This window comes from Miniopterus schreibersii (genome assembly GCF_964146895.1).
Source record: "Miniopterus schreibersii genome assembly, chromosome: 3".
NCBI lineage: Eukaryota > Metazoa > Chordata > Mammalia > Chiroptera > Miniopteridae > Miniopterus > Miniopterus schreibersii.
The window spans coordinates 61,189,779-61,209,778 of record NC_138103.1 but is presented as its reverse complement, the minus strand read 5'-3'; the positions used below and the strand labels follow the sequence as shown (position 1 = coordinate 61,209,778).

General features: G+C 39.9%; 1 protein-coding gene across 2 annotated transcripts in view; it reads left to right on the top strand.

The window, feature by feature from the left end:
• The window catches only part of VCAN (versican), a 100,366-nt gene that overhangs the window by 67,181 nt on the left and 13,185 nt on the right, over positions 1–20,000 (top strand). For both annotated transcript variants that reach the window (XM_081133422.1, XM_081133423.1), the window contains 3 exons: positions 1,480–1,593; positions 6,470–6,628; positions 7,878–7,960. In XM_081133422.1, coding sequence (XP_080989548.1) covers positions 1,480–1,593; positions 6,470–6,628; positions 7,878–7,960 — 356 coding nt within the window. The remainder of the gene's footprint in view (positions 1–1,479; positions 1,594–6,469; positions 6,629–7,877; positions 7,961–20,000) is intronic.

Sequence of the window (20,000 nt, the reverse complement as noted above, 5' to 3'; positions counted from 1 at the left end):
TCTTTAAAAAAAAAAAAGAAAAGCCAACAGAGTTAGTAAGCTCTGTCTGTGTGCTAAGTGGAAGGGATATAGATATAGCAATAGATAATATTTAAGAAATAATTACATATTAAACACCATATATCTGTATAAGAGCATCTATCTGGCCCTCATTCGTTTTACATTAAAGTCAATTCAAAGTAATTTAATGAGTGAATATACTTGAAGCTCTTAGAACAATGGCTGGCACTTAAGTAAGCACCATAAAAGTATTTGGGATCATTACTATATGATGTCATCATTACTAAGACCATTTCTTTAGGTAAGAATCATTATATACTTCTTGGAAATTTATTTTATATTGTATATTCATTTTAAAATATTCCTTTTATTTAATATAAACATTAATTAAAATTTTAGTGGAATTGCAAAATGTTATGGGAATGAAGTCATTCATTTCATCAGAGGAGATCATGGAAGTCTTTGTAGGAAGGTTGCATTTCATACAGATCCAAGAGGTAGGGAGGATTTTGATTGGTGGTGGTGGGGGACTCGGACCCCAAACAAAAGCACAGAGACCACAAACTGCAGAATGCATCTGGGGGATTGCAGGTATTTGGGTATGTATATTTATGGGTTTGTGGGAGAGAAACATATTGGGAGAGAGTACCAGAAAGCAGGTTGCATCTATATAGGTCTGAGGAGGTCCTGAATCCATGCACTAAATAGTTGTACTTCATACTCTAGTTGAGTGATTCTGAGACTTTAGTGTGCATTAGAGTCACCTGGAGGGCCTGGCAAACTACAAATTTTTGTTACCCCACTCCCAATATCTGATTCAGTAGATCTGGAGTGAGCCTGGGAATGTGCAATTTCTACCATTCTCACATGCTCCTGCTGCTGCTGCTGCTGCTGGTCCAGGGGCTACACAATGAGGACAACTGTCCTGGGCAGCTGGGATCTATGGAATGTTTGGTAGCCAACCAATGAGTAAAATTATCATGACTGTGCCCCAAGAAGGTGGCAATCAGCATAGTGAAGAATATCTCGGAGAGGGAAGGGCCCAGGGGGTGAGAGGCCTGTTAGGTATTTTCAGTATCCCAGGAGTGAGGTAATCAGAGCATGAACCAGGATTGAGGGTAGGTAGGCTAGATTAAAACATTATCCATTTGAGGGCTCGTGTGACTCATCTAAAGGAAATGGACACAATGACCCTCCTCTAATATCTTTGAAATTGTCTTAGGGTCACCAGATATTTAGCAAATAAAAATACAGGAATGCCAGTTAAATATGAATTTTAGAGTAAAAAAAGAATAATTTTTTACTTTAAGTATGTCCTAAATATAACATGGGACATATTCATACGAAATTTTTTTTCTTTTAAATCTGAAATTAAAATTTAACTGGCTATCTTGTATTTTATCTAGCAACCTTACACTAAATAGAACCCTTTGACTGTTTTTGAAAGTACTTTTGTTGCCTTTTATGATTTTATTGCAGATTTTGATGATTGTCACTCAAACCCCTGTCGCAACGGAGCCACGTGTGTTGATGGTTTTAATACATTCAGCTGCCTCTGTCTCCCCAGCTATGTCGGTGCACTTTGCGAGCAAGGTAAGAGCTATTGCAACATTTGTATGATGAACCTTATGGAAAACTTCATTTTGAATATTACTTCTAGATAAGGCTTTTGTAATGATGGTTCGGATGTTTTTAGTAATTTTGGCAACAGTGCATATTCTTTCCTGCAGAGGGAAATCACAGGTTACCTCAGTACATTAGGTTTCCTTACAAGTCCATAGTTCACATCTGAAAAATAGTGTTGACTTGATCATTTCTATTTTGCTGATAGAATGCCTTTGCAGATAGGTACACGGAGCAAATGTAAGGCCTCTAGCCAACAAAAGGAACATTGTCATATGTATTCTTTCTGAAGACAAATTAGGAATAGACCTTAACCCACGTACGTGGTTAGTACCGACGAGTGTTGAATTCAGTGTTAGTTGCCTTTCTTTTCTCCCCCTAAGCACTTGAGACTCAAGGGGCTTATTTTTCATAGTTGATCATCTCTGGAGAATGAGTTTATAGAGTTGTTAGAATACATTACCTTGGGCTTGGCGAATGCTACGTAAAAGATATTGTGAATCTGCTCGACAGGGAATTTTCCTGCTGAAGAAGCATTTACTTTTTCTGAATGAAAGAAAGGCCTATGTTCATGATGGCTTAAATCTCCTGATCCCTGTAATTTGCACTTTATGGCCAACCTGAGAGTGTATGTTAGGTGGTTAAGGGTAATGTTTCTTAGGCCATCAATCAGAAACAGATTGCATGCTCAGCACACTAAGCTTTGGAACATCCATTTCCTCCACTTAAAGTCATACAGTGACTTGGCTTTGACCAAAGTGCCTAGTGCCAAACTTCCATTCCACCAGACAGAATGAAAATGTATTAGACACTCAGACACACGGGTCTGGCCCTACATTCTGCTTTTCAGAGCTAATCCAGACGTCACCGCAATTAAAAGCAAAACTAAAAGGAGCCTGTATTAAATTGCCAATTGAAGAGAATGGCTGATGGCTGAGATTTTAGGTGTGTGTGTTTTTTCTTTCTCTTTATTGGTTAGGATGAATCTGTTTGTTTTAGAATTTTAAAAGGTAGATATGAAAATGGACAGCAATTTCCTTAAGAAGGAAAATAGAAAAATGGTGTTTGTTGAAGAAAACAAAGGATGATACACTTGAGTTATTAGAATATGTTTAAATGATTCTTGCTCCCCTTAATTCCAAGTATAAGGAGCAATAAAAAAAGTCATTTTTTTTGACAGGTGTTTATTGAGCACCTACTATTTTCCAGGCACTGTTCTGGGCCCTGGAGATAGAGCTCTGTACAACACAGACCCAGCCTTGATCTTGGTGACTCAGCATAATTCTTGGCAGAGAATAAAAAGAGATACTATTTGTAGGTTACTTTATAGTTTATCAAATGCTCCCAGGTACATCATTTCATTTGGTTGGCACAGCATTTCTATGAGTAAATGGGTCAGAAACTGAGGTTCAGAGAGGAACAAGGATGTGTTCCAGCTCACGCAGCTAGTAAATTAGAGAGTGGGGAAAATGAACTTAAGCTGCCTTTTCAAGCCTAGGTTTTTCTCAATATTTTTACCCTTCTAGGTCACTCTCACAGATAAGCCTTTTATTTATGTGTGTACCTGGTGGATTCAGTGGTCACACATCCTTGGGAGGGACTTTGGGCCAGTTATACCTTTTCCATCTCTTTAAAGGGATATCAGAAAGAAAACATTTTGGTTTTTCCCCCTCATTTCTGGTGCCACCTAACCTTCAGGTACATTCTTTATTCCCTCACAGAGAGTTTAACTTTCATCCACAGGATGCTGAGAAACAGCCATCCTGGTCTGTTTACCAGATGCAGCTGTGCTCCTGTGATTTATTGCCAGGACTCAGAAAGATTTTTTTCTGCTCTTAGCAGGTTGCCTAAGAACAAATGTTTTCTTCATTAACAGCAGCATTGTTGTCTAAACAGTTTTCTGTCCAAATTTCAGTGATGACTGTGTCTTTGTTTTTTCAGCTGACCTATTCTCTGCATTAGTAACATCCCAACTCCCAGTAACCCTGGAATAGGGGGCTACATTTTGGTGAGATGATAGCAGACTTAGGATCTAAAAGGGGGCTGAGAACAGTGGAGAGACAGTTCTGTACACACAGATGGCCCCCAGCCAGAGTCAATGACAGCTTGCCAGTGAGAAGTGCCCAAGTGTTGACAATTTCTTAAGACTTGACAGCTATATGTCAGAGGTGTTGAAAACATTGCCTGCGTATCATAAAGTGAATTGATTTTTTTGTGAGAGTGTTTAAGAGTGATAGACTCATCTTCTGAGGTCATAAGCAGGAGTTGTACCCTCCCCCAGCCACCCCCAACATGCATGGGCAAAACGAAACCTGGGATTTATAATGCAACCTAGGCATTGTAGGAGTTCTAACGTGTAAGAAATATTTCCGTGTCAGATGAATTTTAAGATGGTATCATCCAGAAGAGTTGCCTTTTAATAAATGAAATGTGTATTACATTATTTTTAGGTAAGATGGGATAAACAGACTGCTTCTGATACCTCTTTTCAGAAGAACACCCTAGGAGATGCTGCTTGACAAGTAGTCATTCCTTACACATTTATTGAATTCATGAATAATAAAAATTACATGAATCAGTGTGGATATTTGGCTTTTTAAAAAAGTCACTTTGTTAAGTGGTACTTGCACATATGTTTATAATCATTGGGAAGCTATGGTTTGTGTAGTGCAGATAAATACGCTGTCCCTGTTTAGTTTCAACAGAAACTCCGCCCCTACTTTTTGGAGGCATGTTCTGACAGGCATATATGCACCTGCTCTCTGAGAAGAGCACTGCGGCAACGACGTACTCACGCATCTACATTTTATGAACGTGTGATTTCTTGTATAAAAGGAAAAATAATGATAACCTATTTTAATGATAAAATATAAAACCAGACTAAAACCATTTGGGTTAATAGAAGATTAGAAAGTATATGGAAGAATGTTTTGTGATGTATTATTCAATAAATAAGGGACCCTCTGGAATTTTAAACTGTGTGTTTAAAAATAAATGATAATTTCCAAGGCTAAGGAATGCTGTGCTATTATAATATCATATTATTGACTTTGGCAGTAGGAGTGTTCTAAAAATTTTTCCAGTTCTCCTCCCATGTAAGCTAACCCCCTCATATATGAAGATCAGTTTCTTCCCCACCCCTTGTAGCTCAGCTCTGAGTTCTTCTATGGGAACTCCCCAAAAGGAAAATTACTGTATCCAAGTAACCAAAATATGCTTCATTCTTAGGCACTGAGTGCTACTTTTATACCAAGTCATCTAGCTGTGTCTTGTGTCCTTTCCCATGAGATTTGGTGGTCTCCAAACAGCACTTTAATAAAACTCAAAGCTTCCAGTGCATATGATTTAAACCAATTAGTCAGCTGGCTGTAACTAAACAACAGGCCAGATAGACTAAACTGAAATAAAGACTGTTCTCAGAGATAAGTTGCATCTGTCGTATGGTTATGGCCTAAATCACTGAAGCCAGGGAAAAATAACTTTAATCTCTCAGGCTGCAGGCTTTCCCACAATTGTAGAAAGAGGAGGTGATCTGGCTTTCAATTTGGCCACCAAGTCTGATACATAAAAGAAGCATTTATTTCATGTAGTTGACTTTTGTTTTCCTCATTGATCAGTAAAATTACAGGAGGAACGGGAATTAGGTATTCTGGAAAGTTTTCTTGGTGCTTAAAATACTGTGAACTTTACAGTTTTTACATGTAATCAGTTAAATATATTTGTGAGAATTGTTTGTGGAAATAAAAATTATTTCCATCAATTATTGTTAAATACGGGGTTTAATCTCACTTGTGAGTGGGTGAGTCTGAGGGAAGAGTGCCACTGAGAATGCAATGCTATGAGCAGGGCTTCTTTCCTGTGAAAACACATGAAAACTGGCCATCAGAAAGTATAGCTGAAGCTCACTGCCAGTGTATAATTTAGATGTATAATTTAGATATATATGTATGTGTATATGGATATATACACACACATACATACACATATATGCACACACACATGCACACACACGGCTTGGTGGAACCCTGGGAATGAAGTTAAAGAACTTACGTTTTTTCATTCTTAATAAAGTTAAAATCCGGATGCATTGGCATTTGCAGTTACCCATACTCCTGCTCCTCTGGGCAGAAGGCGTCCGGCCTTAGCTGTAGCTCGGAAGGTGCCTACTGATGAAGATTTTGTCTCTTCGTAAATCTTACCTGGCCAGTGACTGGCCACCAGCTCTCTCTCTGGCAAGTGAGAAAGGACTGCTTCAAGCCTTTGAAGTCCTTATGCAAGCATTCAAAATCCTATTAGCTCTTTAGAAAAGTTTCATTGGTGAGGAATTAGCCCCAGCGGCTTCACGAGCAAGCAGCAGACGCTGCAGCCAGAGGGGTTTGGCCGGCCTCTCCTGCAGGCCTCTCCCGCAGAAGCTGGCTCGGCTCAGGAAGCTGCAGTGCGACGCTGGCTCTCAGTCCAAAGACGTGTGGAAGCTCTCACTTACCGCCCTCCACGGGCGCTGGCACTTGAAGTGGAATGAGGTCTCTATTTCAGTTTGGTGTCGCAGGCCTGCGTCTGTCCACAGGCTAACTGATATAAACGAGCCTTAAGTTCCCACAGCACCTCATCAACTTAACAAAACGAAGTTGACCAGAATGCCAAGACCTTATTCGAGGACCTGCCGGGCAGGGATCAGTTGGGCTCTCCTTGTCATCCTTTCTTTGTCATCAGGACCAAATTTTATGAACCTGCTACTTCAGGAATGCTGCCCTGACACTGCCTTGGGTCTCGTGTTAGCACGCGGTCGGTGAGCCAAGTTTAAGTGACCAAGGTGAGTTTAACAAGCCTCTGCCTTATTTGTTCCCAGACACGGAGACATGCGACTACGGCTGGCACAAATTCCAAGGGCAGTGCTACAAGTACTTCGCCCATCGGCGCACGTGGGACGCGGCGGAGCGGGAGTGCCGCCTGCAGGGCGCCCACCTCACGAGCATCCTGTCCCACGAGGAGCAGATGTTCGTGAACCGTACGTACCCGCCGCGCACCCTTTCCCGAAGCTTATTCATTCTCGCCCCTGCTTAGCTTCCTCTCTGCCCGACTAAAAACAAAGCAGCTTCCTCGGTCGTGATTCAACTTATTAGATCCTTCATCTTCAAGCTACTTGAAGTCACCTCTGCCGTATGCGTGCCCCGCTTTGGGAAACCGTCCGCTATATCCCAGGAGGGCCTTTCTTGGCCTGCCCGCAATAAGAGCTGGAACAGCCCGCTGTAGATTGAATCATGGAAAATTGCTATTTGACCAGTTTTTGACTTACAATAATGGCTCCCTCTTATCGTTCAATGTAATTCTTCTGATGGTTACCTTCCTGGTGTCTATTTTGAGTACATGCATATGTTGTCTAAAGTTAAAGAGAAAATTGTTTTCAGTTATTTTTGCCCCAGTAATTCAAAGTGAATTGCTGGTAGCACTCTAATCTTATCCTCTGTGCTAATTAGTTCTAATCTTATCCTCTGTGCATAATTAGTTCTCAAATAGTTTCTAATTATTTTAGACATGGAAAGTGGACTTCATATTAAGATCATGAGTAGACAGAGACAACGCTAATGAAACTTACCTCCAACTAACTCCTTAAACTGTAGCAAAGAGGAGGGCAAATACATAGAATTTTTTTGCTCATGAAGCATTGGTTGATGCTCAATTAAATATGTTCTCATGATGCCTTCTATCTTTTAGAAGTTTGTAGAAGTTCAGTTAACTTTTTTGCATGGTATGCTTGCCAGTGACTCATGGTGAAAGCCATTATTTTTCTAAAGAAATTTTGCAGAACTGTCTGGTCTAGGTATTCACTGTTTAAACCGCTTTGAGAAGAAACATGTCGCTTCCAAAGTGAGGCCAGCATGGTAAGATCTGTCACATGTTATTGGGTCACTGAACTTTTGCCAATGGCATAACTTAATAAAAAATAAATAAATTGAAATTTTCTATCATGAGTAAGGATGAAAAAAATATTCAAATTGTAGTAAACTGCTAGAAAAATAATTGTCTAGGATATTTTAATGTTTCACGATGTTTGCAAATTAGCTTTTTAGTTTAAAGCACATTGGGCAGAAGAACAAAAGATAGTTAGATCATGAAATATTTTTATGAGCAACTAAACAAAAATCCAGCCAGAAAACAGGATGCAGGATTTACTCTGAAAATAATTTTTTAAATATATATTTCATTCATATAATGGAGAGGTAATAAAAATATCCGTGTTATTTGCCATCTTTCAGGTGTGGGCCATGACTATCAGTGGATAGGCCTTAATGACAAGATGTTTGAGCATGACTTCCGTTGGACTGATGGCAGCACACTGGTAAGTTGCTGATGAAAATGATTCTAGTCCTAGGAACTTGGTGTGTCGAGGTGTTGTGCGGAGGATGCGTTAGACTGGAGACCAGTTAAGCGACTTGCTCAGGGTCACTCAGTGAAATAGAGGGGAATTAGAGTACAGTTCCATGAGAGTCCATCCAACCACCAGTCCTCCAGTTGCTGGGCTCTCTTTAAAAGAGAACTGTATCTGATTTTCACTGAACTGGGAAACCACATAATCAGGATTGCCTCAGGTCTGTCCTTCAGATGGTTATCTTGGCTTTGTTCAGCTTTAACATGAAAAGGAAAGGAATAACTGTAAAAGAAAAAGCCTTTTAAAAATACCTGTATAAGGCATGGCTCGTTTTTATTCAAGCAAAAATGCCCATTTTTTTTCATCTCACAAAAGATTGTTGAGTTATGATCTTATGAATTTCCTTCCAGTCAAACTCTGCTGACTAATTATATGTTTTTAGCTTTCTCTACTTCATAAAGAAAGGAGTGATTTGGTAATACTGGCCACAGCCTTGAGTAGGCTGGAGTAAGGTTCTTAAGTGAGGACTGGCGAAACTGTTTCTTAGAAATAGCTCAGGTGCCCTCTATTTTGTCATGACTCCTTGTGTTTAGCTGTACGAGTGGTTCTAGGCCCTGGCTGCAACAGTCACCAGGAGAGTATAATTAACTGGTTCCTAGGCCTTAGCTCAAACTCATTACAGCAAAACCTCTGGCAGCTATGTTTTCTAAGTGTGCCCCAGGTGATTCTAAAGTGCAGACAAAGTTGGGATCCACTGGGCTAGACAGTAACTATAAATTAAGTTCTAAATTAGATAAACAAGAAGAAAAATTGAAAATAGTTGTTACGCTCTTTTTTGGCTGTGAATTACTTAGCTGCGAATTACTTAGCTGCTTAAATTTCATTCATTTCCTGCCACTCATCTAGATTTAATGAGTTTGGCAAAATGTAAAGTTCATCTTAGAACAAATGCCAGAGTAATCTCTGGTTTTGGAAATTCTACTCTGTTCAGGAAGATTCTTGGTGCTCTTGTGGACATATTCCTTATTCATCTGTGTCAGTCTCTGTCCTAAGCACTTGGCATCTGTGTATGCCCCACAGTAACCTTTAATGGAGGCATTAGTGCTTTACAGGTAAAGAAAGGGAAAGTCAGTTGGCTGAGGTCAGAGTCACAATGCTAGTAAGTGGTGAGGCCAGTATTTGAACTCAGGTCTGTGTCCAAAGCCACAGACCTTTTTCTGGCTGGTGCTTACTTCACTTTAAAGAGTATCCTTATTACATTTTGCCTTTACCAACCCTGAAATAAAACTTGGCTTGCCCTCTATTTGTCATGACTCCTTGTGTTTAATCAGCACTGTTTGCCATTCAAGTTCATAAGTAGGTTCTTTCGCAGGACTCAGAAATAATAGGGAAAGGAGATTGTCCATAAACATATTCCTAGTAAGATATATGAACCACACCTTCTGGATCAATTAGTCTTGTTTTCTTCTAATTGTCCTGCCTAGATGGTGTATCTGGAATTTTTGCATCTGAATGTTTTCTTTCTGTTGTACCTAAGAGGGATAGATTTAGTCAGATTAATAGTGGTTGGTATGCACAAGTCCTTATATATTAATTTTAATTGAATATAGACTTTTGTTTTTATTAAATTATAAGTGAATATAAAAATTAAAAGGACTTTTTCCTGTATATTACAGATAGTTAAAACATTTTCATAATTCTTTTAATGTATGTTATATACTTTAGGCGTTTAATGTGTTTTCTCTTGTTGAATGCATACTGCTCTCTGTGGGATAAACTGGGTTTCTAGGGTACCCACCATTAGGTCTTCCTCTCACAAAATTTCCTTTATAAATAGCCCAGTGAAAAGTGCAGGTGGGTTCCCAACTTTATTATAGAAGTCAGAATGCCAAGAATTCAGGTGGCCATTCAGGTTGGTACTTACTGGTGCCCTGCAGATTAGGCCACTACATCGTCTAGCTGTATGTGCCAACCCAGAGCCTAGAAGAGCTGCAGCTGACCAGGTGGAGTGTGTGTAAAGCCTGTTATTTGCTACGTACGTGTTGACCTGATTGGGCCGAGTCCCAGACTATGTGCAGTCTCTCATTGGTCACATAAAATTGATTTGTCTGTTTTCATTCTTACCATTTTTGCAGGTTACTAAATGTTTATTCTAGTCTCTCCATGAGCAGTTCAGCTCTTCAAAGAAGTGTTTCTCTTGCTTGCTTTTTGTTTCTCATGGTGTCCAGGATAAGGCCCTATAAGTTCTGTGAGCTTGATTAATGAGATTGAATATTGACTTATATCTGGCAGCAATGTAAGATCTGTAAAATATCTTAGGGAATTTATCTTCCTTGCCAGGTGCCAGTCTGATGAGCTTGGCTCATCAGATGTCATTTTCCCACTATGCCAAAGCAAGCCAACTACACCATTTTTTTGGGGGGGGTCTGTGTCCATTAATTTTTTACTGGACCTAACCTTGGTAAATAAGCAAGCATTGCACTTTGTCGAAAAATATTGATCTTTCCCAGAAATTTTCAGAGGAAGATAACCTAACATTGATAACTGTACAATGTAAACAGGAACCTTATTCTTAATTAATTCACATTTTTAAATGAAAACTAAAGGTTATGGAGAGAGCACCAAGTGAGGGCCTCAACTTGAAGAAGGCAACAATGAATTACACAGACAAGCAAAGCTTGTCAAAGAAATGACACAAGTAACTGCAGAAAAAACTCTGACCTGCTCTTGGTTTCCTCTTAATTCACTCTTTGTATGAAATAAAAGTGTGGTAAGGAGTGTCCCTTAACTTTGAACATTTTGGAACAGAAAAGACCATCTGCCCAACAGCCTGTCTCCCTCCCATCCGACTGATCTCTGGCCCACTTTCTGCTTTGTAACCACCCTTGCCTCCATCCCTTCCTTTCCGAGACAGCCTAGGTGTCTCTCACACTCCTTTGTAGTTCTTTCTGCAGCCACCATCCCCTTAACAGGTTCCATATGTGCACAGGCCTTTGAATAAAATAGTTCTCCTTTGTTTCGCTGTTTACTCCAAGTGTCTTGCTTTTGAAAATACCCCTAATAGTAAACTCTTCCTCGGAGAAAGCAGTATCTGCTTACACTTGGAAATGGTGTTAACTTGACTGTGTGTAATTTTAAAGACTTTGTTTATGTTTTAGAGCGATTTCTCCCCTCCCCCATTTTTTGTTTGAAAGATTTATTAGAGCTTAACCTTCTTGGGAGGTAGAGCAGTATTTAAACAAAAAGAACCTTTGATATTTACTGTATATTATCTTTGGTTACGCAGTGTAACATTCAGTAAAAACATGTTTATATTAGGTCTCAATTTCAATGATTTCTTTTCTTGAAATAATTAAACTTTGCTTTCAATCAACTTGCAGTTTAATTATATCATATTTAACATGATTATACTTTACAGCTAGACTCATTCAATTTGCATGCTTATACTAAATTAACAATGTTATTTGTCCAAGTTAGCTAAATTGCCCATCTTCTTCAGATCCTGATCGATTCACTCCACATTATTGGCCCCTGAAATAGGATGTTGATAGAATTAACAAATTGCCAAATTCCTGCTTTTGTTATATTTTAAAAATCTTTTTATTATTATTATTATTATTTATTTGGTGTGCTTGTCCAGTACATTTCACAAAAGTATACTCATGAATAAAATTGGTTCTAGGCCTCCCCTTGTGATTTATATTCAGGTTGCTTTCTCTTAACACATTTATATTTTCACTTTGTCACTTGGGTTCCTACTAAGTTATTTCTACCAGCAATTATTTTTACTACCAGTTATTCTTTAACTGGACTATTGATCTCTAACAGTGAAATGCCACAAGTGCTTTGCTGGAAACTTTGACAAATAACTTAAGTAATGAATTACTCTACTTGTCACCCAAGTAATGTCTTCAAAGACATGAAGTTAAACCATCCAAGTTAAATACACATTAAAGCTGGCCAACTTAAACAAATGTTTCTTATCTTGCTTCTATACTATTATCTGATTTTTAAGTTCTATCTTTAACTAATTGTTAAATGAATGACTAGTCTGAAGTGTTTCCCCCAGATCTGGTTTTCAGTATCTATGACCTTCCTTTCTCCTTGCTATGAACTCTTATTACTCCCTTCTTAAAATTCTTCATTGTCTTCCTATTGCCTGTAGTAAAAATCCTAATTATTATCATGGCATACCAAGTCCACCAACTCGCTCTGCCACCTCCTAAGCTATCCCATCTCAAAACACTGGAATAAGCCAGGACCTCTGACTCCTGCACGCCTTTGCACACACTTGCCCTAGTGCTTAGAATGTTTATGCCCCTTGCTCTAATTTTATTTAATAAGCATTCAATTATCTTGCTTAGCTAAGGGTCTGCTTCTTCCAGGAAGCCTTCCAAGCTGAATGTGATTAAAAGCTCCTCCTTTGTGTTCCTGTGGCCCTTTGGGCCTCTTTCCATCCTACCACAGACTCCTGTGGGGTAGATTTTCTGACACTGAGCTTTCTGAGGCAGGGATTAACTTTCATCTGTATTTGTTAAATTCCTAGCAGAGTTGTTGACAAAAATAGATACCTAATAAATGTTTTTTGAATGATAACCAACACCCATACATTGTTCAACCAATTCACTGTTATCTTTTGAATCCTGAAATGACCAATTACGTCTTTTGGCTAAATCTCTTTGTGGCAATTCTTATGTATCTAAATTAAATATTTTATTCAAAGTTGTACCAGTATGAAAAGCATTAAAACTTAATAGGTATGACAAGAAAAAACTGTTCCTAACAAACAGAAATTTATAGCCAAGCTTAATGCATTTTACAAGTTATTAACTCAAAGGAAACAGGTGCTCCTGCTGGAAATGATGGCAATTGTGTCCATGGTTGTCCTGAGAATACATTTACAATAAGCTCTGGGAAGAAAAAGTGGAAATCAACCTTTTCCACCGCTGCAGATTTGAGTTACATCAGGGCAGATTTCCATGGAGTTTTAGGGCACCGACAATTACTCGAAACGTTGAAGGGGGAATTGTTTTCAAGATAGACATATATTCTTTTAAGAAAAATGACTTTAAAGAATCCTATTATCCAAATCCAAAATGTAGTGAGGCCAGCAAAGGGAACTCTTACTCCTGACTGGTGTCAGTTCATTTTATTTTTTGTAGACTGTTTGACCAAGGATGAATTGCTGCCTCTGGTGGGACAGAGCTTCACTTACTCATCCACTATCTGGGACCGTTCTTAAAGCACACAGGCAGCCAACCACCAGGGAACACTGTGGAAGCGTTTCTATTTTTCTATCTACATACTTTCTAGCAAAACATGTTTACAGCTTTCTTTGCAACTATAGACTGTAGTGTGTCCATGGACAGCACAATCAGGAAGATATTCGAAACAGGTGCCTTAATCACACTGCTTACCTGCTTCCCCAACCCGTGGTTTGAAGTCAACTCCCGGACCACAGAGGTTTAAAGCTGTTACCATCCTGCTCCCTCCTGCTCCTGGTCCCCAGGAATAAATAAGACTCTCACGAGGGGACTTCCCTGTGGTCTGTGCCCCTCCTTTCTCTCTTCCCTTCCCTGAGTTCCCCAGCACCTTCAAAGCTAACCCCTCACCTTGGGAGGCCTGAAGCTTCAGTGGATCTGACACAATTGCTTGAAAGGAAAATGTCACCTTCTGTAGCATTGCCCAGAGGTTGAAGGAGTGAGCAGAACTGACAGTTCAGTTCCCCGTTTAAAAGCTGAGGAGCTTTTGGAAAGTCTGATTTGTTGGTAAAAAAAAAAAAACACCACACCAAACCCTGCATTTATTCTTATACATTTTAACAAACACTTTCTACGTCTCTTTCATATTTTCCCTTCGGTCACCTCACTTCATTAGCACTTAAGCCTGACCCCTGCGAGGCTGCTGGCTTACAGGCTTCCTAGGATACTTCCATGACCTCCTCTCACTCTGCAGGTCCACACAGACCCCCTCTCCTTTGCACGTGTCTGAACTAGTCAGGAAGCTCCTGAACAGGTTACTAAACTCACAGATCGATATATGTCTTATTTTCTAGTTCTAGCCAACTCATCTTGCCCCTTGATACTTATGATATAGATTACAAAATGCTCATGGATAGCCTTTGCTACTTAAAAAAAAAATCCTACTTAAAAATATTTCTAGAACACAACTGAATTTTGTTTTGTTTTTTAATTTTAATAAGCACGGTCCAACATTGGTGAGCTGGCACACCTAGAACTTGGGAGACCCCCTCGCCCTCCCAGTTAGAGTTGATGGGTGAGAATAGCCAGGTTGGATGTGGGTTTGACTCTGAATCTAGAGTGCCTTTTCTTCTCTCACAAATAAACACGTCAGTCTGTCACGCAAAGTATAGTGAGAAAAACCAGCTTTGAATAAGGTAGGAACAATAAATAGCCCTTAACCCAGGAAGAGACACTTAAAAGGGGCAGAGTAAAGGAGTAGCAAATCGCAGGCCATAAGCGGTTCTTTTTTCTGCAGGAATGGATCATTATTACCCTTTATAAACACAAAGGCTCTGGCCTCCTCCCTCTCCCAGATGTCTTGGACACTGAAAAGAGAATCAGGAGTATTAACTAATTCATGGTGTTTTCTAAGCTTGTTTGTAGGTTTCTGCTTATTTGAAAGGATGGCACATGGTTTAGCAGAAAATTAATGCCAAACAAGACCCTCAAACCAAAACCTTAAGGTTTTCTCTTTCTACCTGAAAATCTTAGAAAACTTTCTATAAAGTATTTGCAGATGGATGTGTGTCAGCTGTGGTGCGGTTTTAGCTCCAAATGCCACTTCTCTGTGAACAAGTCACACTGCATATCAACCTTAATTTAATTACGTTAAACCTCACAGGCTTCATTATACTAACCTAAAAGCCAAGGAAAACATATGCTGTTTCCTCAGCCTTTAACACGTTCCTCATTAGTAGAACTCTCAGTTTCTTTTCTGCGAAAGACCACCAAGCTCTTAATGACAACTTTCGCTTGTGCTGCAGTTCAATTTGATTGGGAACCAAGCACTGGTCCTTCTGGTTCTACCTGGGAAATAACACAAAACCCTAGTCTCCGCCTTGCCTTTACTTGAGTGCAGATAGCTAGTGAGGGTCATGGTCAAACAGCTGGAAGAACAGTATTTAGCAGTTGCTGGAAAATCATTTCATTATTGAGAAGATTATGAAAGAAATTTATCAATGCAGTATAGTTCCTTCTCACAGATGCTCTTCCTGCATGCTCTCTGAAACTTTAAAACCACATACAGACATTTAAATTTCATGGCTAATAAGGTTAAGGCAATGAATCACCATCAAAAAAGGACCAAAAAAAAAAAAAAAAGTTGAATGGGTTTTGGCAGTTTCCCCATTGCATTGGGATTGTTAGCACTTCCTGACTGAAGACCTGTGCAAACAAGCCGGCTGGGGTGAAGGAGCCCCTGGCACCCATTCATCGTGGGGACTGAATGCAAGCGGCTCCGTGGGGCTCTGCCTGGGGCCCTGTCTCCAAGCGTCTCACAGTGGGAGGAACTCACATCCTTCGGAAAGTGCTGTTGATAATTACTGCCTTTGTAGGGCAGTGAGCTCACGCTATTACACAAGATTAGTGCTGTGCTCAAGAGCTGGCAGATAGTCTCTCCCGCACAGAGATTTGCCAGCTGGGAAAATAATGGGCACCTTGCCACTTTCACAACTACCAAGAGACCCCAAGTTCGTTTTTCTTCCCTTCAGCATATTCATGTTTGTAGGATCCGACTCCAGGCTGCCAGCCTAGGCCAGTGACACCAAAACAAACGTCTCTTTCTCCCTTAAAACAAAGCTGCTCTTTTCCTTTCGGTTGTTCAACTAAAAGACAACAGCAAAACCATAACCTCCCTTAAAACATAAATAAACTCAGACCCAGAGCGGAGTAACCTTAAGCAAGTACAAAGATCAGAAGAGGGTCTATCTCTACCTAGCAGGGAGGTCATTTGCCCCAAACAAGTTAAATAAAACAAAGTTAAATGTACCCTCCACAGACTGCAAACAGATGCCTATTGTGTCCCACAGCCATCTAGGGGGGAAAAGGGCACTTTAAAATGCCCAAATGTTTTGATTTCTGTAATAAGTGGTCCTCCTAGCTTTCTTCCTGATAAACGTTTGACCTGAGTTCTGAAAGGCTGGGGGTAACCCAGCGTGGTTATTCTGAGTTCTTTATTTAGGGAAAAGGTAGCTTCTTATCAGCCTGTGTTTCAAACTGGTAAGCCGTCCTCTTGGCAGAGTGTTTTCTCTTTGGAGTTTGCTTTTATACTTTCGTAGTTATCTGCTTACCCTTGGCATCGACTGCACTGGGATGTCATTTGTAGCTGTGGGAGCACAGGTGATAAGAGGAGTTTGCACACAGAGAAGTCAGCTTTTAGTACAGGTGTCATGTTTTTATAGCTACTCCAGATAAGTTTGCCCCTAAAGCCCAACTAAATGTGAATCACACTGCCCACATTCATTGGTGTGCATAGGTGTTTATGGCCTGCCCCGTTCTAAGGATTTTATTTAGGTGGATGTTATAGATTCGGCTTTGCTTCTGAGATGATTTCACCATTGATGTAAACTGTGTGATAATTTAAAAAGGCAAAAATGGAGAAAAATAAGCTGTTGTAGATGAACATTTTAGTCAAACAGAAAATTCTGATTATGACTGCAATAGCCTGGAGCAGAATAGAATGCAATCAGGTTGGCAAATACCGTCTGGCTAGGCCTGTCTTCTAGCGAAGTGTTCTCTTCATGACTTCCCTCACAAAACTGAGAGAACATATCACAGACAGTCCTTAAATCTTTTTTCTTTTTTTTTTCTGCCACATAGAGTAAATAAACATGATTTCAGGGGGCGTATTCTGAATTCTGTTTTGTTAACAGGAGCCTGTGATACATAATAGAACGGTGGATGGATATCTCCACCTAGTGGCCATACTGTATTTTGTGTTTTGAAACTTCACATTCCCAGACCACCACCTACATCTGTACAGGAATAATATTCTCTGTGAATTAAGTTCTTGTAGCTTTGAGCCTGAAAATTCTAGCATGAATTGCTTGATATTGTGAACTTGAAAGTTAAATGTAAGAAAGATGATTTTTCAAACGCAGCGTGAAGCTAATACATGGAGTCACGTGCTTAGTAAAATCCTAGCAACTGGGGCAAATATTAGGACCCGTCTTTCACGTATCTTTTCTTTATACACAATTATAAACCCAACGGAAAGTTTTCCTTGGCTAGTTCCCTTGGTGTGTGAACCTAGAGGACTATTTTGGTTTTCTTATGAAAATGTTTTACAATGAATTAAATTAGCGGTGTTTGGGGGGAGGCGGAGTAGGTAAAAAAAAGGTGACTGGACTGCTCATGGAAAAAAAAACACCCAAATTATAACTTGAAGCTTTAGTAATTCTCCCCCAAATTACAATAATATATTATGTCATAGAATAGCTTCCCTGGACAAATGTCAAGTATGGTTTTTTCAATAGAATGCGTGTGATTAATTGTTCAAATGTGCTTGGCAACATTCATAATAGTTCTAAAACATAGAGCCTCTAATTGGCCATTCAAGGTAATCTAAATTATAGTGAATTTTAAATAATAAAAGGTGGTTCGTTTCAGCTGAAAAAATTATATCTAAATATCCTTAGGGTTGGTAGGTGATACATAGGTCGATGGAGTAAGGCCTTGGCAGCTGCAGGTTCAAGATTCGCAGTTTCAGTTATGCATTAAAGGCCTTGGAGCTCTACAATATGAAACAATTTGTAACTTTTGCTCAGGCAGTGGCTCCCAATGTGTAAGAACTGTTCGATTAGCTATGTCTAATGCACAGTAGTTTTCCCATCTCCAGGGCTCTGTTGCAGTCTACTCTGCTAATCACCTACCCATTTGTGTATTCTCCATTGTGTTCGTGGTGGGAGCCTACCTGCTGCACAGGTCTGTGTGACTAGGGCCATTCCCGAAGACCTTAGGTGTATTCTTTCCTAGCGCCAACACGCACAGTGTAAATTGTATGTGTGTGTGTGTGTGTGTGTGTGTGTGTGTGTGTGTGTGTGTGGTGTGTGTGCTGGTGGTAAATCTCAGGTTTATGACTCACAAAAAGACGACCTGTCCTTTTATCTAGTGTCTGTGAAATTTTTCTTTTTCTTTTCAGTACAGAGGGAGAGAAACCGAGAGATTCTAAACAGAATGTCTAACTCTTTAGAAGAGCTAATTAGTGCCCACTGATTCTTCTTTGTAGTTATTTGACCAAGTTAAGAAATCATAAAATTGCAATGAAAAGAATTTCAACTATTATGAAGAAAGGCTAGTTATTAAGTTTGAATAGAAAAAGTGTGTTTTGAAAACTTCTTAGTTTTAAGACACTGATAAAAGAATTTAAAAACAAGACTCTCTAACGTTCTGGGAATTCTTTCTCTAGTAGAGGTTGAGGCGTGACCTTGTATCTTCAAGTTTTTGATTCTTCAATTGACATTCTCCTTCAAAGACTTTTTAAAAAATCTCCATGTGGCAAAATGAACACTATTTTGTAATGTTGCATGGAGGGATACGAGCAAGCCATTCTCTGCCTCAAGAACCGCCCTTGCTCCAGCCTTTCATTTTCACCACTGAGCTGTTTTCCTCATAAATCGATTTGCTTACATCTGAGTCACCTAAAGGAGCAGCTGGGCTGTGACTGTCACAGCTGTAACTGACTAATACTGGTTAGTGTTGTTTCCTTTAACCAAAAGCAGAGCTCAAAACTGAACCCCAGTAAACTTTTTTTAAAGCAAAGCAATGAAAAACTCCTGGTTTATTTCTAAATCTTGTATGTTTCTGAAATAATGCTTTCTTAACCTTATGAAAAAGGCAGTTATCTATCTCTGCCTAAGGAAAAGAGCAGTTAGCTACATTTTTATCATCAGTTTGTTTTGTTCATGCTTTTTAAAAAAATTGATTATAGAGACAGGAAGGGCGAGGGAGAGAGAGACAGAAACATCACTGATGAGAGTCATTGATGGGCTGCCCCCTGCACCCCTTGTACCCTGGGCACGTGCCCTATCCGGGAAGGGAACCGTGAGCTCCTGGTTCATAGCTCGGTGCTCAGCCACGGAGCCCTGCTTGTAACGCTAGTTGTCTGCTGAGGGTTTAGGCCCATCGATCATGGCCTTGTGGTGTGTATTTTATTTTACTGGTTTTATTTTCTTTTTCCCGTCACCATTTATATCTTCTATGCCCTCTTCCACCTCCACCCTCCCTCCACCCCCAACCCCCTCCCGCCCCCGAAATCACAACACTGTTGTTCAGGTCGATGCCTGGTATCTCTGAAGGAACAGCTGGCACTATATAGCCAGAGATTCACCTTGAAAGGGTGTAAACCCCGCCTGACTTTATAAGGTTACTGATAATTTTCAAAAGCAGAGACCCCCACCCCTACACACACTTTTCCTTTAGTAAGTTTATTGAATCAAGTTGGATGCTTGGGAACAGCTAGGAAGGAGAGAATAGCTCTCCGGCCCTTCTGCTTGAGAAAAGCAGTCAGGCCCGTTAGATCTGGGGAGCCCAGCCGCCCTCAGTGAGGAGCGAGGCCGCAGGGAGGCGCCCTGTGCCCGTGAGGACCTGCACAGTGACGCTTCACCTCTGTGTTAATGTGAGACCGAGACAACGCTTTGATGGTAAAATATGGATCCTTCAGAGTCATCTAAGCATTTATCAAGTTTGATCGATTTTAAAGAATAACTAGTCTGCTCTGAGCTTTTCTCCTCAATCTACGATTGGTTCAAAATGGGTTTTCCGGTTTGTGGAGACAAAAGTGAGAAAACTGTACTTAGCTGTTGGACTGTGGCTGGGTTTTTTGTGTTTTTTTTAATCATTTTATGCTTTTGGCAACTGATGCACTTGAATCTAATTGGGGTAAAAGAAAGAGAAAACAATAACTGAAAAGTTACTAAATCCAATTTAATTGAAATGATTGACTCTTTTGCCACTTTTTTTTATAGGTAGACAGGGGTAGTCATTTAATT